The 23091-nt window shown below is 47.0% G+C and overlaps 1 protein-coding gene across 3 annotated transcripts in view; it reads left to right on the top strand.

Moving 5' to 3' along the window:
- Arhgap25 (Rho GTPase activating protein 25) overlaps nucleotides 1-21738 on the top strand; it is a 77398-nt gene extending 55660 nt beyond the window's left edge. For all 3 annotated transcript variants that reach the window (XM_036181504.1, XM_036181503.1, XM_036181502.1), the window contains exons 5-11: nucleotides 4383-4590; nucleotides 10677-10809; nucleotides 13124-13197; nucleotides 14609-14730; nucleotides 15499-15695; nucleotides 18599-19131; nucleotides 21037-21738. In XM_036181504.1, coding sequence (XP_036037397.1) covers nucleotides 4383-4590; nucleotides 10677-10809; nucleotides 13124-13197; nucleotides 14609-14730; nucleotides 15499-15695; nucleotides 18599-19131; nucleotides 21037-21250 — 1481 coding nt within the window. In that variant the 3' untranslated portion in view covers nucleotides 21251-21738. The remainder of the gene's footprint in view (nucleotides 1-4382; nucleotides 4591-10676; nucleotides 10810-13123; nucleotides 13198-14608; nucleotides 14731-15498; nucleotides 15696-18598; nucleotides 19132-21036) is intronic.
- The last annotated feature ends 1353 nt before the right edge of the window (nucleotides 21739-23091 follow it).

Here is a 23091-nt window from a genome sequence, read left to right as displayed (position 1 = left end):
GAAGTCAAGCAGGCAATGTCTGGGCAGACTTGGGATCAGAGCCAATACCCTTGGCTCCCAGAACCCGATACCACAAGGGAGGAGCCATTTGGTGCTGAGAGCCAATTGAAGAACACTGCTGTGGCCAATGGAAGAACACTGCTGTGGCCAATGGAAGAACACTGCTGTGGCCAACGGAAGAACACTGCTGTGGCCAATCGAAGAACACTGCTGTGGCCAATCGAAGAACACTGCTGTGGCCAATCGAAGAACACTGCTGTGGCCAACGGAAGAACACTGCTGTGGCCAATTGAAGAACACTGCTGTGGCCAACGGAAGAACACTGCTGTGGCCAATGGAAGAACACTGCTGTGGCCAATCGAAGAACACTGCTGTGGCCAATGGAAGAACACTGCTGTGGCCAATGGAAGAACACTGCTGTGGCCAATGGAAGAACACTGCTGTGGCCAATGGAAGAACACTGCTGTGGCCAATGGAAGAACACTGCTGTGGCCAATGGAAGAACACTGCTGTGGCCAATGGAAGAACACTGCTGTGGCAACCGAGGAAGAGGTGTGTGACCTCAGAAGCAGGGTAGTGGTACTCTAACAGACTAGTAAGAAGTAAGAGCCAGAGGGTTTGAAAATGCCAGATACTGGAGCAGAGGCCAGAAGGACACGGGGATTCAGGAGTCTGATACCCTTCTTCACAGCTGGAATTCATATTAACTAGTGTCTGGGTGGAGAACAGGCAGGGGAGAACCAAGAGACTTTGCAAAGGGCCAGCTTCTAGGACAGAGCCCAGGTTTGGACAGAACTGAATCCATGGCCCTCTGAACCTGAAGGGTACAGGGGAGCTGTGGAACTTGTGGGAAGAACAGGCAGGCCTTGACTGCCTTCATGTAGATCCAATCTTGTCAGGCTCAGGGGTGGGGAAATTAGAGAGCCGGGTGCTGACAGAGCCGAGGTGGAGCTGGCCCACGCTTGCTCTGCTCGAGGCTGTGTAATTGGGAAAAATACTTTTGCAAAGCAGTTTGCATACCGTCGGGACAAACCACCTGACCCTATAGTTCAACATGCAGAAAGTCGCCCCAGGAAAATAGTTCAACAGCATGAAATATCTGTGCTCATCTATACAAACACTAATTAATTCAACAATAACCAAATATTATGCCTTCGTGTGTGGACATTCCTGTGAACATGTTCACTGCAGCTGTGCTTTTGAAAGTAGAGGAAATACTCTGAACTCTACAAAAGGCCTTAATGGCTTAACTTGGTATGAGATAGCCAGGTAATGGGCTGGCTCTTGTCCTTCCATGCTCTGTGTCTCCAGCAGAATTCAGTACTTGATTTTCCTGTGTTACCTTTAAACAAGACCCGAAGACAAGTCACTTGAATTTCCTGAGGCTGTACATTTGGGGCTGTTTCTATCAGTCTCCATTTTGACACCCCCTCCCCCTTTTTTTATGTATTTAAGACAACACTAAACTTATGCTGAGCACCATGTGCCAGGAAGCTTGTCAGGTACTCTGCCTACCATTGCTCCTTCATTTCATCTTGACAGCAGCCCTGAGGTGACAGTACTACCATAGTCACTTCCCCCTCAACCACGCTGAGCCTTGGAGGCATTGGTAAACTTGCCAGATGAGTAGCTGGAACAGGGAACATTCAGAAGCCAAGCCTTGGGATGCAGTGGGCTGTCAGTCTTAATGGAATGGAAATAATATGCTTTCTCGGTGAGAAATACACTTAGAGATGAAGGGAATCTCTTTAATAGTGCTGAGGTATCTGGGGCTAATGGCCAAGTAAGAGTCCACTCCCCAGTATAAGATTTCATTAGCTGCTTGCACTTTAGGCTTATGCATTTTACATCCACTGCCACCCTTACATCTCCTTTAGGTCCTGGCCCCAGGTTACACTTCAAATAGTTTAAACAGTGTCAGGAGACTGCCAGTCGGCCTGCTTAGGCAGATAGGAGATTTAGAACAGCACACATGTTAGATAGTGCCAGAATTATTTTAAGCATATCCCTGTTGTTCTCTTTCAAATAGTTGTTAGCCAGGGTCACTTTGCCCACCTGGCAGGATTATGCCTTTCCTGATAAGAGCACAGATAATTTAATGGTGGGACAGGACTTAATGATGGTTGCAACTCTGCACTGCCCTCCTTGAGCTGTTGCTTAGAGGTATGTCTTTTATTATGGGAATGAAGTCTGTCTTGGTCACTGTTCTATTCCTATGAAGAGACACCATGAACATAGCAACTCTTACAAAAGAAAGCATTTAATTGGGGCTTGGTTACAGTTTCAGAAGACGATTATTGTCAAAATAGGGAGCGTGGCAGCATGCAGGAGGACATGGTGCTGGAGAAGTAGCTGAGAGTTCTACATCTGGATCTGCAGGCAGCAGGAAGAGCAAGCCACTGGGCCTGGCTTGGGCTTTTGAAACCTCAAAGGCTACCCCCAGTGGCACAATTCCTCCAATAAGGCCACACTTTCTAATCCTTTCAAATAGTACTATTCCCTGATGACCAAACATTCAAATCTATGAGCCTATGGGGACTGTTCTCTTTCAAACCACCACAGAACCTAATGACTGGTCAATCCCAGTGAATAAACATTTGCATCCTAGCACCTTAAATTTCTTTCATCTCTAACAGACCTAGTTAGCATACTATTTATTTGGGGGGTATTTTAGAGGCAGTGCTCTGATATCTAAATTTTATTTGTGTGAGTTAATGTCTCCTAAGCAAACCTATTAGTAAGCCCTTTATAATACCAATGACATCACTTTGAGTTTCTTCTGCATCAATAATACTCCCTCCAAGAGCCATAAACTGTCTAATAAACCCCCAGTGCCAGGCATAGAACCTCCTTTTGAGCTGTTGTCCAGGGCAGTAGAAGAGACTTCCCCAATACAGGCTGCCCTTGGTTTCCTCCTAGAAGTTGAATATAAAACCTTATTGCTGAAAACACCACACATGCTAGACCTAAGACTTAGATGAATTGAGCTGGAACTGACTCAGAAGCTCTTCCAGAGGACCAGCTTTCTTAGTAGCAAAGGTGTTATGCAACCTGCCAAAGGAGATAAGTAATCAATAGTCCTGCCCAACTATAAAGCCACAACAATGAACAGGATGGCAAGATATCCCCAAGGGTGCAATAATGGCACTTATATCTTGGGAGCAACCAACAGCTGTCTAATTGGATTGAAGACCTACTCAAGAGGAAGGCATTCATGCTTGATACTATAAAGCTAGCCAACTACTTGTGGCTGCTGAGGTGTTGGACCCTGGAAGAGGTTACAACCACTTTTTAAAACCAGTATAATTCCTAACTGAATGTGGGTCTCGACCTCATCAAAGAGCTTCTTTTTGCAGCAGTTGGAGATCATTGCAGAAGCTCACATCTGTCCAAAATTCAGAGGTCAACAGACTGTGTGGTGCCCAACCCCAATTAATACATCTAAAACACAACCCTGAAGCTCAGGGAATGTCATGAAAGAGGGGCACAAAAGATTGTAAGAGCTGGGAGACCAAGACCTTGGCTGTGAGATAGTGTCTGCTGTCTATGACAGGGAATCTGTACCCACAAAAGCTCAAAAATATGGTCAAATAAATATGATCTGAACAATGACAGTACCAGTTGACATGCCAATGTTAATGGAGGAACTCTCACAAGACTCTACTCCTAGATGAAGAGCTACAGGCAATCAGTGGCTGCTGAAAGAGGGAGAATTAATCTTCCCCAGGGACAAGTTCCCTGATAGGTTATGCAATCCCAAGTGGTCAGCTCTAAACTAGTACATAAAGCAACAATAAATGGATTTAGCCGGCTGTGCGTGTGTGTGTGTGTGTGTGTGTGTGTGTGTGTGTGTGTGTGTGTGCGCGCGCGCACGTATGTGTACTTGTGCATGTGTATATAAAACAATAATCAAAGCAGAAGAGCATATAAATTTGAGGGATCAGCAGGGCACATGGAAAGAGCTGGAGACAGAAGAGCGAGGGGTGCACATGATGTCAATACAGCATTCATGTATGAAACTCTCAAAAATTAAACTAAAAATAAATAATATTTTTAAAGAAAAAAAGGGGCTGGAGAGGGGCCTCAGTGGTTAAGAACACTGAGTATTTTTCCAGAGAAACTAGCCACCAACATGACAGCTTACAACCATCTGTAACTTGGATCCTGGAGGCTCTCATCTGGCCTCCAAGGGCACTCATGCATGTGGTGCACAGACATTCATACAGGCAAAACACCCATGCATGTAAAATCATAATAATAATAACAACAACAACAATAGCAATAACAATAATTTTAAAAAGAGAAGAAATGTGCAAAGCCCCTGACTACCCATTGACTCAGAGAAAGTCAGAATAACTCAGGGGTCCCCAATTTCTTCCCAGCGGTGTTTGGCCAGCGCCTGGATGAGACTGTGGCCTATGAGCAGAAGTTTGGTCCTCACCTAGTGCCCATCCTGGTGGAGAAGTGTGCAGAGTTCATCCTAGAGCACGGTGTGAGTGAAGAGGGCATCTTCCGCCTGCCTGGGCAGGACAACTTAGTGAAGCAGCTGAGGGATGCGTTCGATGCAGGGGAACGGCCGTCTTTTGACAGGTATGTTATCCTTACCTGCACTGCCCCGTCCACCTTTGCCCTGTCCAGACCTCGTGGAGCCAGGGAACCCCTGCAGAGGCTTCAAAAGCCCCAGATCACAGTGGGAAAAGGAGTTTGTTTTGTTCATCACTCCGAATTTTGGGACCTGGGCACAGTTAGGAGAGTGTGCAAACTATTTATAGGACATAGTATGTTCTAGGCAGATTCAGGTGGTGATTAGGACATGAGGGAAGGGGAGATGTAGGGCATGGGGGGGGAACTGAGGCTTAGCCTAAGAATACTCTAGCACCCTCATGCAGGTGAGAAACATCAAGAGCAGAGCTATCTACATAAACATGTGAGGGATCACCACATCTGTGACAGGCACCAGTAGTCTCCAGCATTCCAGAAGTGGATAGAACTAGTAAGTCTCCACATCCACACTACTATGTGATTCTAAACTCGGCTTTGAGCTGTCTGACTGGAGTACACACCACATGGCAGCCTGGCATTCACTCTTATCCCCATCAAAGTTTTCCAGCCCTATTTGGGGAATATCTGGTGTGGTGACAATTCCTACAGTCAGTTCATCTCACTCTCCAGGCACCCAGGAAGGATGTCCTTCTCTACTAGGCTTAGCTGGTCCAGCCCCACCACACACTGCATGTTTAGCTGGTCCAGCCCCACCACACACTGCATGTTTAGCTGGTCCAGCCCCACCACACACTGCATGTTTAGCTGGTCCAGCCCCACCACACACTGCATGCTTAGCTGGTCCAGCCCTACCCCACACTGCATGTTTAGCTGGTCCAGCCCCACCACACACTGCATGCTTAGCTGGTCCAGCCCTACCCCACACTGCATGTTTACCTGATACAGCCCCACTACACACTGCATGTTTAGCTGATACAGCCCCACCACACACTTCATGTTTAGCTGGTCCAGCCCCACTACACACTGCATGTTTAGCTGGTACAGCTCCATCACACATTGCATGTTTAGCTGGTACAGTCTCACCACGCACTGCACGCTCTGTTTACTGTGCAGTACCTGATTGCCTGCACACACTTGTCCTGCTGGCTTACGACCAAGCACTCTTACCTAGTTAGCAGCTCAGCAAACAAGATTTGGTACAATGGGCCTGAACACTACCCAGTTTCAAACACTGACATCCCCCCTAGAGCTATTGAGAACAGAGAGGAAATGACGAAGGCCTGAGTCACTCTTATGCAAGAGTCTCCTCGCTCTTCCCCTGCAGCTCCATTCTGTCCACCAATGCAGCCGCTTTCCTCTGAAACATCTCTGAGGCCATTGGTTTCTCTCCAGGCCCACTCTGCCACAGTCTTAGTTTGGCCTGCCATACGACTATCTCCTCCACCCTGAGTATGCCATAGGCTGATTTGCTTGTGTAGTTTAGCAAGCAGCAGTATAGTTACCATCGGAACTGTAGCAAGTTACAGGCCCTTTTAACAGCATAATTGGTCAGTTCATGAGCAGGTGCCTGTTCTAATACGCTCACTGTCGTATTCAAATTTCTTCTTTATGTTTAAATTATGTTTGAGTTGATCAAAAGATGTAGGGGGTTATTGCTTAAAGAGTAAAGTCAGACTGCCAAAGGACAGAGGTGATAGTGGGATTTGCTAAATAACTGCCTTGGATGCCAGTTTGAACTCTGCCAGGCCGGTGGGGGAGGGGTGGTATTGCAGTCTATGGTTCCCATGAAATTCAAGAGCTTAGAAGGAGGAGGAAAGCTGCTCAATCACACATACACATACACACAATCACACACATGCAGAGAGAGAGAGAGAGAGAGAGAGAGCGCTAAGGCTAGTTCCTGGGTCCAGATGCTCCTTGAGTGGACAACCCTGGTTTGGAGAAGAATACGGGCTTCTTTTATTCTTGTCATTTAGCTAACTTCCAACATGTTTAGGGCCAAAGCTAAGAGTGTGTCCCAGCACCTACAGGTGACCATGGCTTAGCACCTTGCAGGCTTTTGTCACAGGAGTAAGCTACACCTCTCCTACAGCTTTTCTGAACCCTGAACATAATTTTTATCAATCAATGAGTTATGGGAGCTGGAAGGTCAAGGAAGCCCTTCCTGGCATCTCTAACATGGGGCCAATGGGCAGCCCCTAGATCTTCCCCAGGGCCATACACTTGGTTCTGTCAGATGATCTATTGTTTTTTCATCTGAATAAACGTAGCATGGGTCCCTTGCTTGGTGAGATTCTAGCACAGGTGTACATGGTTCTCACCAAACAGAGAAAAGCAAATAAAATGCCTCCCTAGATGGCTAGGGCAGGTGGCTCAGTGGCTAAGGAGCTTCCCACACACAAAATGAGGGTAGGAGTTCAGATCCCCAGTAATGAATGGCAGCGACATGGTGGCCTGGCTACAATCCGTCCTCCAGAGACCAGGCCAGGAGGCCCCCGAGCTATGCAGATAGCTAGATTGTCCAAATCTTCAAGCTTTTATGTTCAAGCGAAGGAGCATGCCTCACTACATAAGGTGGGGAGAAATGAAGGAAGACACCCATATCAACATCTGTCCTCCACAGGAACATGCACTCACATGTATGTGTACCTACATACATGTGAACACGTATAAATACACACATCACACACATACACATGCAAAAACTGTAGTTAGAGTTTTCCTGCCTGGCCCAGTCAGGACAAATCTCTCTCACCTGCCAGTCTCACAGTGGCTCAGACCCAACCAAGTAAACACACAGAAACTTACATTGTTTAGAAACTGTATGGCTGTGGCAGGCTTCTTGTTATCTACTTCTTTTATCTTAAATTAACACATTTCTGTTAGTCTATACTTTGCCACATGGCTTGTGGCTTACCTGTGTCTTTACATGTTGCTTCTCATGGCGGCGGCTGGCAGTGTCTCTCTCCAACCTTCTACTTCCCAGAATTCTCTTCTCTCTTGTCCCGCCTATACTTCCTGCCTGGCCACTGGCCAATCAGAACTTCATTTACACAGAGCGATATCCACAACAAAAAACAGTTTTAAAAATCTCCTTGTCAGTTTTTACTGGGCTGGATGCCTCCTGGTCACAACGCTGATGTCCTTTCCATCCCTGTGCCTCTCCGTTGAGAATGGACAGGTGTGCCGCATGGCACATATGAGGGTTCCAAGGCAACCTGGTAGGGCCACTTGAGATGGGTCAGAACTCAGACCTGGCAAAGTCATTTAAGGTTGACCCTTTGGTTTGGAGGGACATGAACTCAAGAGAAATGATCCTGGAGACTTAGACTGAAGGGTGACCCCCGAGTCAGCACTAACACAGTGGAGTGACATTTTTTTGCCCCCAATACACAGGAACCAGCACAAGTTCCATTGTGTTAGTGCTAAAAGTGATGAGTAGAGATGACTGAATTTAGAGAAAGGGAGCCATGTGGGTCTGGTGGAACTCGAGAAGTCCTTGAGAAAATGATGAGACCGGAAAAACCAAAATGAGAAGTTGTCCAGGCTAACCTCAGACACTGTCAGCCTCATCCTTCTCAAAATTACCTGGGCTTTCTGGAGGTTTCTAAGAATATAATATAATACCATATAATCCTATTGTGTCTATGGCTATAACATCTTTCTTTTTCTTCTTCACCCTTTCTTTTCTTTTCTTTTCTTTTCTTTTCTTTTCTGAGACAGAGCTCCTCTGTATTGCTCTGGCTGTCCTGGAACTCTCTCTGTAGACCAGGCTGGCCTCGAACTCACAGAGATCCACCTGCCTCTGCCTCCCGAGTGCTGGGTTTAAAGGCGTGCGCCACCACTGCCCTCCTTTTCTATTTCTAACTTTGGGTATCTTTGCCATTCTTGTTTCTTGTGGTAAAATCGCCTTTTCTAAGCTTCAGTTTCTCCCTAAGGGTCTGTTTCCCCCTGTATCACTGATGCTATTTTTCTCACTGACATTTTTTCCCTCTCCATTCATTCTGTGGGTGTGTTTTGTATGTTGGGGCCATGCCGTCGGTGGTCAGGATGGAGAGGACAGGGGCTGGGGAAGGCTGTGGCTGTCTGAAGTCTGGAGTGGGAGGAGAGGGCCCCTGAGGGATTGCTTGAGATGATGGTTGGGACACAGGGGCTTCGTTGTGTATGTGGTAGAGGCCACAAACAGACACAGGGTGGACCGTGGCTCAGGAGCACTTCGGAGAGTTCTTCTGCAGACTGCCAGGCCCTGGCTCTCCTGCTACCTTTCATCATGCTTTCCCGGAAAATGCTTTCCCGCGGTTTTCTTTCTAGACCGTGACTCAATAGGGTAGGATGTTTTGGAATATCCGTGCTGAGGGAACATCCCTGGCCCCAATTTCCTGCCGTAGAGTGCAGATGGTATCCTTTGCGGCTCGAGCTCTCCTTCAGAGGCAACAAGTTCACAGGCTTCAGAGGCAGGGGTGGGGATAATGGATTAGGGGTGGGAATGGGGTGTGGTGTTGGGGGGGGTAGCATAGAAGCCAGAGCAAGAAACTGGCAGTTAAGAACAGAAACGCAAACAAAAGAAACACACACACACACACACACACACACACACACACACACACACTCACTCACTCAGTATTCTTGTTTGCATTGCCTCAAAAGCCTCAATGACAGACCACAACAGCATTTCCCATGTAGCTTAGGGCTAGAGCAGCTCATACCACCTGGGCTTGTGAACATCACTCCAGGACTTTCATACAGTGACTAATTCCCTAATGGCAAATTTCTCAGAACACACGCCCTTATTGAGTAACTAACTCCCTGTTACATGGTAGATTCAGAGTTAGTTTCTCTTTTAGCAGAATAAATGCAACCACTGCAGTTCAGGGACCAGCAGGCTTCCCAGGCTGGGCCACAGATTATATCCGTAGGCTCTTCGGGGCTTTGTCACATCTGTATTCTCTCACAGTAAGGAGGCAAGGCCAGTTTGTAAGTGAACAAGTGGGGCCGTGTTTCTCTAACTTATTTTATTGATACTTTAAGTGCATATGATTTTCACATGTCATGAGATAGACAGCTTTTGGCTTTTTTTTTTTCCCTACAAACACTTAAAAAAGAAATAATCATTTTCAGCCAGCAGGCTACAAAAAAAATGAAGGTTCCAGGCCAGATCTGCCTCCTGAGTTGAGGCAATATTTGCTATAAATATCAGAAGCTAGGGGCTGGAGAGATGGCTCAGTAGTTAAGAGCACTGCTTGTTCTTCCAAAGGTCCTGAGTTCAATTCCCAGCAACCACATGGTGGCTCACAACCATCTGTAATGAAGTCTGGTGCCCTCTTCTGGCCTGCAGGGATATGTGCAGACAGGACACTGTATACATAACAAATAAAGAAAGAAAGAAACAAACAAACAAATAAGTAAATCTTAAAACAACAAAAACAACAAAAATCAAAAAACAAAAAACATCAGAAGCCAAATGTCACAGACCCTCAGTGGGGAGCTGCTGTTCCCACTCCAGGCTGACACACCTGTGGTTTTCAGATCTCCCCCACCTCACAACTTCATCTGAAGAGTCACTATGTCTCTCAGGCTGTTCCTGTCTAGACTTGTGACCTACTGAGTCCTGGGCTTCTCACATCCCAGCACCTTCTACAGTGTTTGGTAACACTTGCGTGTTCCAAGCATTGTGGCCTGATAGAACTAGGTATTCCCTCGGGCTTACTACTGAAATCAGGAAAAGAATGGACAAAAGAAACCAAGATGAAAGCAAGCAATGAACTGTTGATGAGATATATGACTGGACCTCAGAACTTCTTTGAACACTCTGGGGGTAAATGAGAACAATGGACCAAGGACATAAACGAGTTCACACACAAAATGAGAGACTAGTTAGACATTGCTACTGTGAGGTGCTAAGTGGTCTGAAGAAACAAGAAAGCAGGAAAAGGGCAAAATAGTTAAAGAGCATTTCATGAAAAAGCGAACCTTACTGTTACCTTTGAGGCAGCTGTGGAAGCAGAGGCAGTGACTGGAGTTGTTCTGGGAGTCCGTGTCTGGGTCGGGGACTTTACCAGACTCTGGTCCTTTGTAACACGTCCCTCTGTAGTCCATGCTTTGACCCGGTGGCCCATCAGGGTCAGTGAGAGGCCCTGGGTTCTGCTCCCTAAGCGCGGCGTGTTCTCTTTCAGGGACACAGATGTGCACACGGTTGCCTCTCTATTGAAGCTTTACCTCCGCGACCTCCCGGAGCCCGTGGTTCCCTGGAGCCAGTATGAAGGGTTCCTGCTCTGTGGGCAGCTCATGAATGCGGATGAGGCCAAGGTTGGTGTCTCTAGTTGACCGTCCTACTTAGAAGAAAGCATCTCATGTTCCGAGCGGGGTTCCGGCAGGTGAGAGTGAGGCATGGGGGCCATACCCCTTGGTAGGAGACTGGAACTTCAGGGACAGCGCCAGGCCAATGATGCCAGCCTCACTGGCAAAACAGTGCCAAAGACCTGGATTTGACCTTCATCCTGTCGTTTGACAAGTGGTGCACTGTATTAGTTACTACCCCATTGTTGTGGGAAAGTACCAGACCAAAGCAGCGTGAGGAAGGAAGGCTTTGTGTGGGCTCAGTTTCAAGACACAGTATACGGTGGTGGAGAAGGCATGGCAGCAGGGGCTGAGGCAGCTGCACACACTGCAGCCACAGTCAGGAAGCAGACAGGTGAGCGCCCATGCTCAGCTTACCTCCCACCTCCCACCTCCCACCTTCCACCCAGGCTGTGGGATGCTGCTGCCCACAGTCAGGGTAGACCCTCCCACCTCCCACCTCCCACCTCCCACCCAGGCTGTGGGATGCTGCTGCCCACAGTCAGGGTAGACCCTCCCACCTCCCACCTCCCACCTCCCACCTCCCACCTCTCACCTCCGTTAAACCTCTCTGGACACACTCTTGCAGACACAAGTCTGCCTCTACTGGTCATTCTAAATCCAGTTGGGTTGATAACTAAGCATAGCCACCTCATGCATATTCTATGAGACTCAGTATACTTACTCAAACCAATAGGAGTTCTTTTTTTCTTTTCTTTTCTTTTCTTTCTTTTTCTTTTTTTTTTTTTTTTTTTTTTTGGTTTTTTGAGACAGGGTTTCTCTGTGTAGTCTTGGTGCCTGTCCTGGAATTCACTCTGTAGCCCAGGCTGGTCTCGAACTCTCAGAGATCCGCCTGGCTCTGCCTCCCAAGTGCTGGGATTAAAGGCGTGAGCCACCACCGCCGGACACCCATAGGATTTCTGTGGTGATATAATCTTATCACCAGCCCAGGTGCTAACTTCTAGCCACATGTGATATCATGTCCACGAAATATGGCTAGCATACCAGAAGAACCAAATTCTTAATTTTATTTTAATTTTGGCAATTCGCACATGTGTCGAGCAGCGCAAACTTAGCCAATGCCCTGTCTGCTTTGCCTGGGATTGTTTGGAGGACCAAGGCACGTGAAACTAATTAGTAACTTGAAGGTTTTGGGGGTTGAACAGTTCTCTGTTCTTCAGTATTTGTGACGTGGTCGGAGTCACAGGACATCCGGGCCAGGGAGAAAACAGCTATCAGCTCTCCCTGGGTGGACTGCTCATAGGGAGCCATGGTTATAAAGATCCTGGCCCAGAGGAGTATTTTACATTTCAAAGCTAGGATAGGAAGAGATCCTTATCGATGCAGCCAACATGTAGCTGTTTTCCAAGAAAACACTGAGGCTTCACGGTCTACCGGAGTTGTGGGTGTTGTAGGGGAGAGAGGAGATACGAACACCCTTGATGTACAGGGTTTTTGTATCAGAACTCCTTTGTGAATGATATGGAATAAAGCTTGAAAAACTCCTAGGAAGAGTCATGTTAGATGCCACCCCACACATGGTCAGAGGGTGATCACAGGCTCTGCAGACAGAGCACCGAGCCCTGTCCTTCCTCTCCCTGGTGCAGGTGATTTATGAATGGGCACATCTGACATCTACAGCAGTTGTAAAACTTGAGCTGCCCATTCCAATGCATGCCTTCCAGTGTCCCAGAATTTCTCAGCAAGACCACGGGGCTTTAAAGCCGCCACAGAAGAACCCATTTCTCATCACGTTTAAGGTCATTTTGAGAGATTAGGTTGTGGTTTGATTGTTTACTGGACCATGACACCTCATTCATTCAGCAAACCAACTCCAGTGTGAGTTATCAGGTAGTCCGTCCAAGGTCAGGAGCGGGTGGGCAACATAATTTCAAACAGACTTGTTAAGTACAGGGTAGAACAAAAAATATAGCAGCTGGGAATGGAGCTCAGTTGGTAGAGTGCTTGTCTCGTCTGTGTAGAGAGCCCTGGCACAGACTGGTATGGCAGCACACTTTTAATCTCAGCACTCCTGGAGGCAGGATGATCACAAGTTCAAGCTCACCACTGGCTACATAGGGAATTCAAGAGCAGTCTGGGCTTCAATTCATACTTTATGAATCCTCAGAATTTTAATTTCAAAATATTTTAACTCGGAGACCTGTGGGAACCGGAGAGACAACCAAAGCGTTTGTCCTCCACAGATGTACCAGGCACGTCCCTCCACTCGCTGCCCACAAACAGGCAGCGGGCTTGCTTACTCCTCTCCAAACTCTCTTCCCAGGCTCAGCAGGAGCTGGTGAAGCAACTGTCCATCCTTCCTCGAGACAACTACAGCCTCCTGAGCTATATCTGCAGGTGAGTCTCCTGGTGTGGAGCCAGTTTCCAGGCACCCCGGAAAGAAGCCCCGCTGAGAAGAGCAGGCAGTTTCTCTAAGAGCACAGATTCTGGTCCAGGACCATAGGGGGTCAGCTCCTTTTACAGAGCACCGAGAGGGTGTTCTGTTCGCACGAGATTGTCAGGGGTCCCTAAGAACTTGCACACAGAATGAACATATTCCTCCCTTCAGACCTGTCCCAGGGCCTGCAAGAGAACCTGGGATCCCTGTTGTCCCCAAAACTAACACCCTGGAAAAATTCATTCAAGGCCACCATTTGTATTTTCCTGCAGCCCTTTCTGAGGACCTACTGTATGAGGTCCTTGTGGCAACACCTTTCAGGTGGACCAGCTCAGATCTGCTGTGCTGGGAATCTTCACCCCATACACATCTCCATGTTGTCTTTTATTTTTCAAAAATACTGTGATGTAATTTCCAAATTATAAAGGTGATTCTAACTTAACCTGGAAACCACGAAGATAAAAGAAATGTACATAAGAACCCAAACTAGATGTAACACCCCCCCACCCCCCCACACCCCCCACACCCCCTCACCTCCCCACCCCCCCCATCCCTCCAGTGATGTCTCCTCCTGAGTGTTTTTTCTCTGATGAGTCTTTTCTTACATGAGTGTAATACAGGGGATGCTTTTATACCCAACTGAAAAGCATGTCCTTTATCACAAAAATAAATTATCCCATAATATGTCATTTTTCATCATGTGAACACATAATTTTTTTTCTCAAAGTGGAGTTTTATGGTATTTCAGGATACCTACTTTTAAATGGTTTTTTGTTTGTTTTTGAAGATATCCAGAATTTCTTTACTGATCTGTTCAGTCATTTTTGTTTTTCCAATACATCTGAGGGTTTTGGGCTTCTAATGGTTGGCAGTCCAGTGGGACTTCCTTATTAGATGCTGAGCATCTGCCAAGAGTGAGAGATGCTCCATTCTCCAATCAGAGGATGAGAGAGAGGAGGCACCATGTATCCTCCTGCCATCTCTAAGTCCTCCTCACTGATACATTTTTTCCTCTCTGGAGACATGGATGGGGTGGGTACTGAGAAGCAAATGGTAAAGGCAAAACACTGAAGCTGCTGGACACCCCTCTGTGTCCTTCTAGTTACCTCTTATTCCCAAACAAGCCCTGCTATGAGACTCCACCTCCAGCCCGCCCCTCCCCCGACAACTGAACAGTCCATGGCTCCGCATCCCTCCTTGGTCTGTGAACTTCCAGATTCAAGTTAAACTCTTGCAGGCACAGCCAGTTCACCTCCATCCTGAAACAGGGGAAAGAGCTAGAATTCAACAAGTGTACTGTTGGGCCCAGGGAGTACTCTCTCTCCTGGCCACTTCCCATTATCTGTGGTGGGGTTTCCTGGCTGTCCCCAGATTTCTGCATGAAATCCAGCTGAACTGTGCCGTCAACAAGATGAGTGTGGACAACCTGGCCACTGTGATTGGAGTGAACCTCATCAGGTCAAAGGTTGAAGACCCAGCTGTGATCATGAAAGGTACATAAGTTGATCCTACAATAGAGAGGAGCCCCGGATGTGACAGCGAGAACACTGCCCCTAGTGTCCATGTCCTGCTTTGCAGCTGACTGAGCTTGTCCACTTGCCATCTCTTCTGACTGGTATTAACAGCCTCCTGAGCAATGCAGGAATTATGTCCCCTGCCCAGTGGTCATAGAGCACAGTAGTCTGACCTCAAACCAATTGACTAGTGTTTCCCAGTCTTTTGTATGACTTTACAACACCTTTAGCCAAGAAGACAAGCAGGGTTTTGTTTCACAAGCTGATTCACAAAGAGGCTGCTGTAGAGCTAAGCTGAAAAGCTTTATGAGGTTGTGTTTGATAAGCAAAAGTCCTGGCCCAGGACTCAGGTCTGCCATGCATGTGACAAGGAAGTGTTTCTGACACTCATTTGCTTGGGGTGCAATGAGAAGACAGACATCACATGGAAGACCACAGCAGGGAGAAAGATGTCTGTTTTCTTGACTGTTATTATTCCCTACTGCCTGATAAAACCTGATTCAGGGCAGTATAGGTAGAAACTGTCCTCAACGGCTCCAATTCACCTCCCCCATATATCTCTATTTTAGTACATCCTCTCACCAGAAATATTCGTCTCCAAATAATTAAGAAGGGCCCCATGAAGAGCAAATGAGCCTGTGGTTTTGGAGCCAACATGGAAACATCCTCTTGGAGGGTGGGCAACCCTTGAGTGTTTCCAGACTCTTGCTCCATGGACCAGCACTACAAATCTCTTATTTCCTTCAGGGACTCCTCAGATCCAAAGAGTGATGACCATGATGATCAGAGACCACGAAGTCCTCTTTCCCAGGTCTAAGGACGCACCACTGTCACCCCCTGTCCAGAAGAACGATGCCAAGAAGGCTCCAGTGCCCCGGAGCTCTGTGGGATGGGATGCCACAGAAGACCCACCGCTCTCCAGGACAGACAGCTTCAATAACACAGTAAGATGCCTGCCGGGATGCCTGCTGCCCACCCCCGCCCCCTGACTCTTCCTTTAGTCTGGTCATTTTAAGGCAGCAGTTTGAGGAGTGGTGGGTGATGCTGGGGCCATGGTAGAGCTGGCACAGACCCATCAGAACACACCGGGAAAACCCGGTGATCTAGTGACTGACATGTGTGAGAACTGCCCACAGACTTGGTCTTGGGCCCTTTCCCGACATCTTCACCAAGACAAAATCCCAGAGAAGTTCAGCAGAAACAGATAAATGCAGCATCTCATGTGTGAGAACTGTTGAAGATTCTGGGGAACGTCCAGGGGACCGGGTGTCCCGATGATTCTGAACGTGATTCTTTCCTCAGAGCAGGGGATGTGTTCGTGTAGTTATCCCTGTTCCTGATAAGCTGCCTCGGCAGCATCAGCCCCTCGCTTGGACAGAAGGCTCAGAGCTCACGTTCTCTGTGTTGCCAGATTCTGGAGTCTCCAAGATATAGACTATTAGAGGGTGAAAGCTGACAAAGGTCAAATATTTTTGTGTATTTATAGGAACAGACAGTTTTTAAAAGGATAGAGAGACTTTTTATAGCAGCTTGGTTTTTTTTGTTTTTTGGGTTTTTTTTTTTTTTTGGTTTTTTAATATGTGGCCAATTTAAAAAAGAAAATTTCTAGTTGACTGAGAAAGCTACCTACGGTGCTGTTAAACATGAGAGGGAAAAAAGCAATAGGTGGTTGTGGCTGGAGTTTTTTGTTTGTTTGGGTTGGGTTGGGTTGGGTTTTTTGCCAGCTCCGGAGTCCACACAACACTGGGGGCAGTTCATCACACACGCTTCTTTTGGTTGAGGATCTGAGGCAGGAGGTTGGTCCAGGCAGTAACACTAGCATGCTCTAGAGCAGGATGCATGTCTGAGGTCCTAGTCCAGCAAGACCACGAGCTCCTACCAAAGCAGGGCATTTGCTGGAAAGTACCTCAGCCCCTGACTTTCCCATCTTATGTGGGACTCACTTTTTTCTCTTTTTCTTTTCAATTTGATTTTATATACAACCATATGGTTAAACATACACACACACACACACACACACACACACACACACACACACCATAAGAAGTTCTGCTCCGTGCCTGTGTCAGTTCTGACATTAGTGCTGTGAGAGCCTGCCTGGCGGAAGCTACTTAGGAAAGCAGAGGTTAATTCTGGCTTGTAGACAAGGGGACAGTCCACAAAGGCAGAGCAGCCATGGCAGCCAGGGCTAGGGGCAGCTGGTCACATTGTATCCACAGTCAGGGAGCAGGGAGGTGAACTCGGGTGCCAGCTCCTATTCTTTTTCTTCAGTCCAGGGCACCAGCCCCTGTGGTGGTTCTGCCCACAGTTAAGGTGGGTCCTCCCACTTCTGCCAATTCCCTCACAGGTATGATCAGAAGATCGTCTCTGTAGTGATATCTAGACTCTGGCAAGTTGACAGTGTTGACCACCACACTTCCCTCTCACACCCTCCCTTTCCTGCTGGATTAGCTTTTCCTCGCCCTTCAACTGTTCCTTTATGCAAATATAAGAAGATGTAAATAGAAACTTCTTTCTTATCTCTCCCTTTATACAAAAACTTTATTTTTCTCTATTTTGTTTCTCACATTTTAAAACTTATCAATATTATCCCAGAGACTATAGCGCACAACAGGGCATAAATACCTACCCACATGACCTCATTTTTGGCAATTATATGTATGGTGTTCCATTCATTGACTATCTGTGATCCGCTCTCCAGACCTGGGATGAACTGGTCAGTTTTGCATCACAAACAGGGCTGCTGTGAATCATCCTGCCCTCACCTCAATTTGTATTTAGGCAGATACAGTTCTGGGATGAAATTCTCAAAAATGGGACGAGTGGGTGAGAAGATAAATAGATTTAAATATGTGATTTTCATAAATGTTATTAGCATCTTATCCTTTCACAGCAGCGCATGAAAAGGCCTCTGGTTCCCGGAGCATGCTGTCAGGATTAGGGGTGTCCCCACCCCATGAAAGAACTGATAATTTAGTAACTTTAACTTGAGCCTCTCCCACTGATTATGAAAAGTGGCTAATTATCTTTTTAAAAGTGTCTGAGTCAGTTCATTTTCTCCTCTGTGAACTATTTGGTTTTCTGTTCATTAAGTATTTATTTATTTTATATGTATGTATGTGAGCCTGCTTGAGTATATGGGCACCACATGCATGCAGGAGCCTGCAGAGACCAGAAGGGGGCATCAGATCCCTGGGAACTGGAGTTAGAGTTGGTTGTGAGCTGCTGTGTGGGTGCTAGAAACTGAACCTGGCTCCTCCGTCAGAGAAGTGCCCCTAACCACTGAGGCATCCCTCCAGCATAAACTACCTGTTCTTGAAATTCTTTGCCCATTTCTTCTTGGGCACTGATGTTTTCCTTTTCAGTGTATGTAAGCTCAGCACCCCAGGGAGTCGCCAGCAGGAGCCCTTCACTGTCTGGGACATGCTTCATAAAGCTGTTGCCAGCATGCTGTTTGGCCTTTCACCTGGTGGATGGCGGTATGCTTGCTTTGCTCTTCTTCGTTCTGGAGGTCGTGGAAATGGACTCGGTGGAGCTTATTGAACTTCACTTTTGCGTCTTGGGCTTTGGGTCACAAAACCTCCTAAGGTCATGAAAGGATCCTCGCTTAGGATTTCACACGAATCGAGCAAGTGATTTTAGTTCATGCTTCCTTCCTCTCTAGAGTTCAAACAAGACTCTTAACTGTCATATCTTGGTAAATTATCAACAAGGTGATCCACTAAGGGTGTCACGGGTGTGTGACTAGGAAAAACTTCCTCCTAGGTTTCTAACCCTTATCTTGAGGGCATGGCACACATGATGGAAAAAAAAAATCTTATATAATATTCATGGCTATTTTTTCCAGGCAGGTAGTCCTGATGCCACCAGCCCCACTGGACCACAGCCAGGGGAGCAGCATCAGGAGGACAATGAGAAAGCACGCAGGGAAAACCCAGGAGACTGGAAGGTGCAATCCCGCAAAAGGACTCAAACGCTCCCCAACCGCAAGTGTTTCCTGACATCAGCATTCCAAGGCACCACTAGCAGCAAACTGGAAATCTTTAAAAATGAGTTCTGGTCTCCATCTACAGAGGCAAAGACAGGGGAAGGGCACAGGAGAACTATGTCTCAAGACCTGCGCCACCTTTCCAATGACCAGCGGACTTCTACCTATGATAATGTCCCTGCCCCACCAGGGTCCCCAGGGAACCCAGCAGGTGCACTCTCTCCTCCTGCCAGTGACTCCAAGAGAGATGCTCTTGTCAGCACAGACTCTGAAATGGGGTCTGGAAGCAAGAACTCTGGAGAGGATGACCTTGACTCTTTGCAGAGGATGGTCCAGCACCTACAAAAGGAAATTGAAACCCAGAAGCACGTGTATGAGGAACAGATTAAAAAGTAAGTCCTGTGCAGAGGGCCACTGAGTGCACTTGGCTTCTGTGTTTAGAAGGAAGTATTTATTGTTTCCACCTTCTAAAATGTCACGGCATAATGTATTTCAGGGGACAGAACTCTGTAGCAACCAAACTTAGTAAAGGAAAGGACAAACGAAGAGAGATTAGATGGGAAAGTCCTACCCTGCTGAACAGATCTGTGGAAACTTGAAAAATGAAACCCGTGTTCAGGGTGAATCTGCTTATCTGAGTTGGGGGAAACTTTCTTGATGCTTTATATTAATGTATGTGTTCAGGGCTGGCCATCTGGTTGGTATGGGGTAACAGTTAGTATTCTCTTCCCTGGAGAAGACCATTTCTCTGCTCTCAGCCTTTTTGGTTGCCTGTTCTTCTTTGTGCAGGGTTGAAGCCTGTGGGCTCTCCCCCATTCCCTTTGGCTTGCCTATGTTTGGGCAGTCATGTTGGTGAGGCTTTCTGGATTGAGTTTCTGAGTGGTTGGAGATACAATCTCTCAGCAAACTCCCTGATCCTCTGGCTCTTACAATGAGTTCATCCCCTCTTCCCCAGTGTTCGCTGACCCTTAGGTGTGGCAGTGTTTTGTAGATGTATACACTGGGAGCAGAATCCACAGCTCTGCATTTTGATTGGTTGTGGGTTTCTGTATTGGTCTTTGTCGCAAAGAGAGAAGTTTCCTTTTTTTATTTTTATTTTTTATTTTTATTTTTTGGTTTTTCAAGACAGGGTTTCTCTGTGTAGCTTTGTGCCTTTCCTGGAACTCACTTTGTAGACCAGGCTGGCCTTGAACTCACAGAGATCCGCCTGCCTCTGCCTCTGCCTACTGAGTGCTGGGATTAAAGGCGTGTGCCACCACCGCCCAGCAAGAAATTTTCTTGATGAGTGGTGAAGACTATGCTTGCCTGTAGGTATAAGGACAAATTAGATTGTGGTTAGGGAGTTATGCTGGTTTAGTAGAGTGGTGGTTGTAGGTTTCCTCCAGGATCCACAACTTCACTAGTCCTGAGTAGTTAACTTTGTTTCTGTACCTGGCACGGTTTCCTTCTTGTTGAATGGGTCTTAAGCCTTGTTAGCTGCTGGTTACTGCCAAAGTGTGTGTGCCACTACTACCCACTTAGGGCTGTCATGACATGCTGGTCATGTGTGCCACTACTACCCACTTAGGGCTGTCATGACATGCTGGTCATTGTTGTGGTTCTCTCCTTATTCTTCTCCCTTGGCAAATTCTTTCTCAAAGAGTTAACTTTAGTCCAACTTGACCCACAAGAACACTTGTCATAATGAGAATAACAGGCTTTCACATTTACAGATACTTCTTCTACTAAGATTTAGGTAGCAGAAAGAAAGACTATCATGAGTCTCCATCCATTGTTCCATACAGAGGGATGGCCCTCAAGAAAAACATATGTCCTCTGTCTGATAACCTGAAATCAACCATTTGTAGAATTATAAGACTTCTGTGATATTTTATCAGGGAGCAAACCAGTCCTAGAAAAGGCTGTCATTGTGTCCTAGCCCAAACACCACTGAAGAGCAGAAGGGACTGGCAACCATAGAGATGTCTGCTCCTTCTGAGTACAGCAGTCTCTGAGACACCTCAGCTCAGATGGTAACTTATGTCTGCAGATGAGCACAGGCAGGCTGCTCGGGGAAGACGTCACCAGGGTGTTAAGTGAGACCCTGAAGTGCCTTGGAAAGTCAGGTTTTCTGTGAAGTCTTCTCCTGGAAGGCAGGACATACACACATACATACAATGGCCGGATTGGCCTTTCACCAGTTGGTATCTTGTGTCTCCGAAGGCAAATGAGCAAGAGGTTGTGAACGTGGGCGAAGGGCTGTGAAGGAAGGGTTTAGAATGAATACTCAGGCATTCCTTTGGTTTTCTTCCTTGTAGCCTGGAGAAGGAAAATTACGACGTCTGGGCTAAGGTGGTAAGGCTCAATGAAGAGCTGGAGGGGGAGAGAAAGAAGTTCGCGGCCCTGGAAATCAGCCTTCGGAATGTGGAGCGCTCCAGGGAGGATGTCGAGAGGAGGAACAAGGTCTTGGAAGAGGAAGTCAAGGAGTTTGTGAAGTCAATGAAGAAGCCCGAGACAAAGACCGAAGCTTGAGGCTCTGAGGCATGTGGGGGACAGTCAGCTCCACCCCATTTCTCTGTGTTCCGGATGACTGGAAAAACGGGATCACCTCCTAAGATGGACAGGCTACCTGAGGGGAAGTGCTACATACAGTCCTCAGCAACTAAACAGAAGATGGGGGCGAGCAGCAATATACCAGGACACTTGTGGCCGCGTACTGTACTCAAGGGACTGCTGCTCCACTGTGGGAAGAGTGAACTGGAATCTTCCAAATGTTCCAAGGAGACATTTAAGGACCCCAAGCCAGAGCTAGGCCAAGGCCTCAGGTCTTTGTTTTCTATGTGGCTAACTTGCCTGGTCAGGTGACTCTGGTCAGCTCTGAGACATGTGCAGAACATAATACGTAGCTCTCAAGTACTCACCCAATGAGGACTCTGGGGAGGCTGGACTGTTGGAAACAGAATCAAAACAATGAGGTGTATTTATGAAAACAAAATTGGCAAGAAAATTATGTTCAAATAAAAAAAGAAAACAAAAATTGAGAAAGGATATTGATAATCTGTCAAACTTTTTTTAAGAATTAGTAAAGAGTGGCTAGAGAGTTAACTCAGTGGCTAAGAGCACTGGCTGCTCTTCCAGTGGACCCAGCACCCACATAGTGGCTCATAACCATCTGTAATTCCAGTTCCCGGGGATCTGACACCCTCTTCTAGCCTCTGAGGGCACCAGGAATGCACACAGTGCAATACATACATGCGAGCAGAACACTCATACACATTAAATAAATAAATAGGTAGATAGGTAGATAGATAAGTGTAATAACAACAACAACAACAACAACAACAACAAAGAAAAATAATTAGGAAAAGACACCTCTTGACTGAAGCAGGTAAATCTCTTTCACAGCACATGGCTGTGTGAGCAGAGCTTATGCTGGGTTACTCTCCAGTGGCCCAAACCTAAGAGCAAAGATTTTCAACTGTGGGGTGACCTCAGGAGTGTGGATTTATATAGCTAATAGTCAAGATGATTTTTTTTTTTTACTTCACCAAAAAGAAAATGAGTTTACTCTTGAGAGGGGCATCTGGCACTATTCTCTGTTTTAACTGTGGTTAATGTCACCTGCCTTTGGCCATGGTTTATTGTTCAAAGTGTAAATCTACAAATAGATGGGTCCTGCTCTACCACCCTCAATGCCCTGAAGATGGTACTGATGGAGAGAGCGTGTGGAGAGCACAGAGCATCAACTTTGAGACATGCTTGCAGAAGACAGGGAAGAGGGCAGTAGGGCATTACTAAGAGCAGTCAGGGGTTGTGAGGGGCCTCAGTGGGTGACAGCACCTGCTTACAGACCCAACCAGACTTGAGAGAGAGCCTAGGGACCTATATGCTGGAAGGAAAGACCCAATTCCCCAAAATCGTCCTCTGACCTCCACATACACGTGTGTCTGCACACACGCATGCACACACGCATGCACACACACACATGCACACACACACATACACACACACACACACACACACACACACACACACACACACACACACACACACACACACACACACACACACACACTGCAGTAAGAAGGGCAGGATAACATCTGGCTTCCTCGGAACCACCCATCTGTAAGTTGTAGACTGGCATGGTGCCATGCGCAGGACACCTGATTGAACCAATGAGTGCCTGAAGTTGCTTCTGCCAGCACAGACCCTCTCTCATTGCCTCACACTGTCTCTTTGTGTGCTGACAGCGTGGAGCATGAGAGTGAGCACAATTCCACAGAGGACAGTTTTCTGAAAGCACGATCAGGGATCCCTGGAGTCTGTGTCAAGGCCCGGAATACAGGGGCTTGGGTTTGGCAGCCCGCAGTCAG

Source organism: Onychomys torridus, chromosome 3 (genome assembly GCF_903995425.1).
Source record: "Onychomys torridus chromosome 3, mOncTor1.1, whole genome shotgun sequence".
NCBI classification, from domain to species: Eukaryota; Metazoa; Chordata; class Mammalia; order Rodentia; family Cricetidae; genus Onychomys; species Onychomys torridus.
Note: the sequence above shows the minus strand (reverse complement) of the source record. Positions and strands in the feature narration are given on the sequence as shown.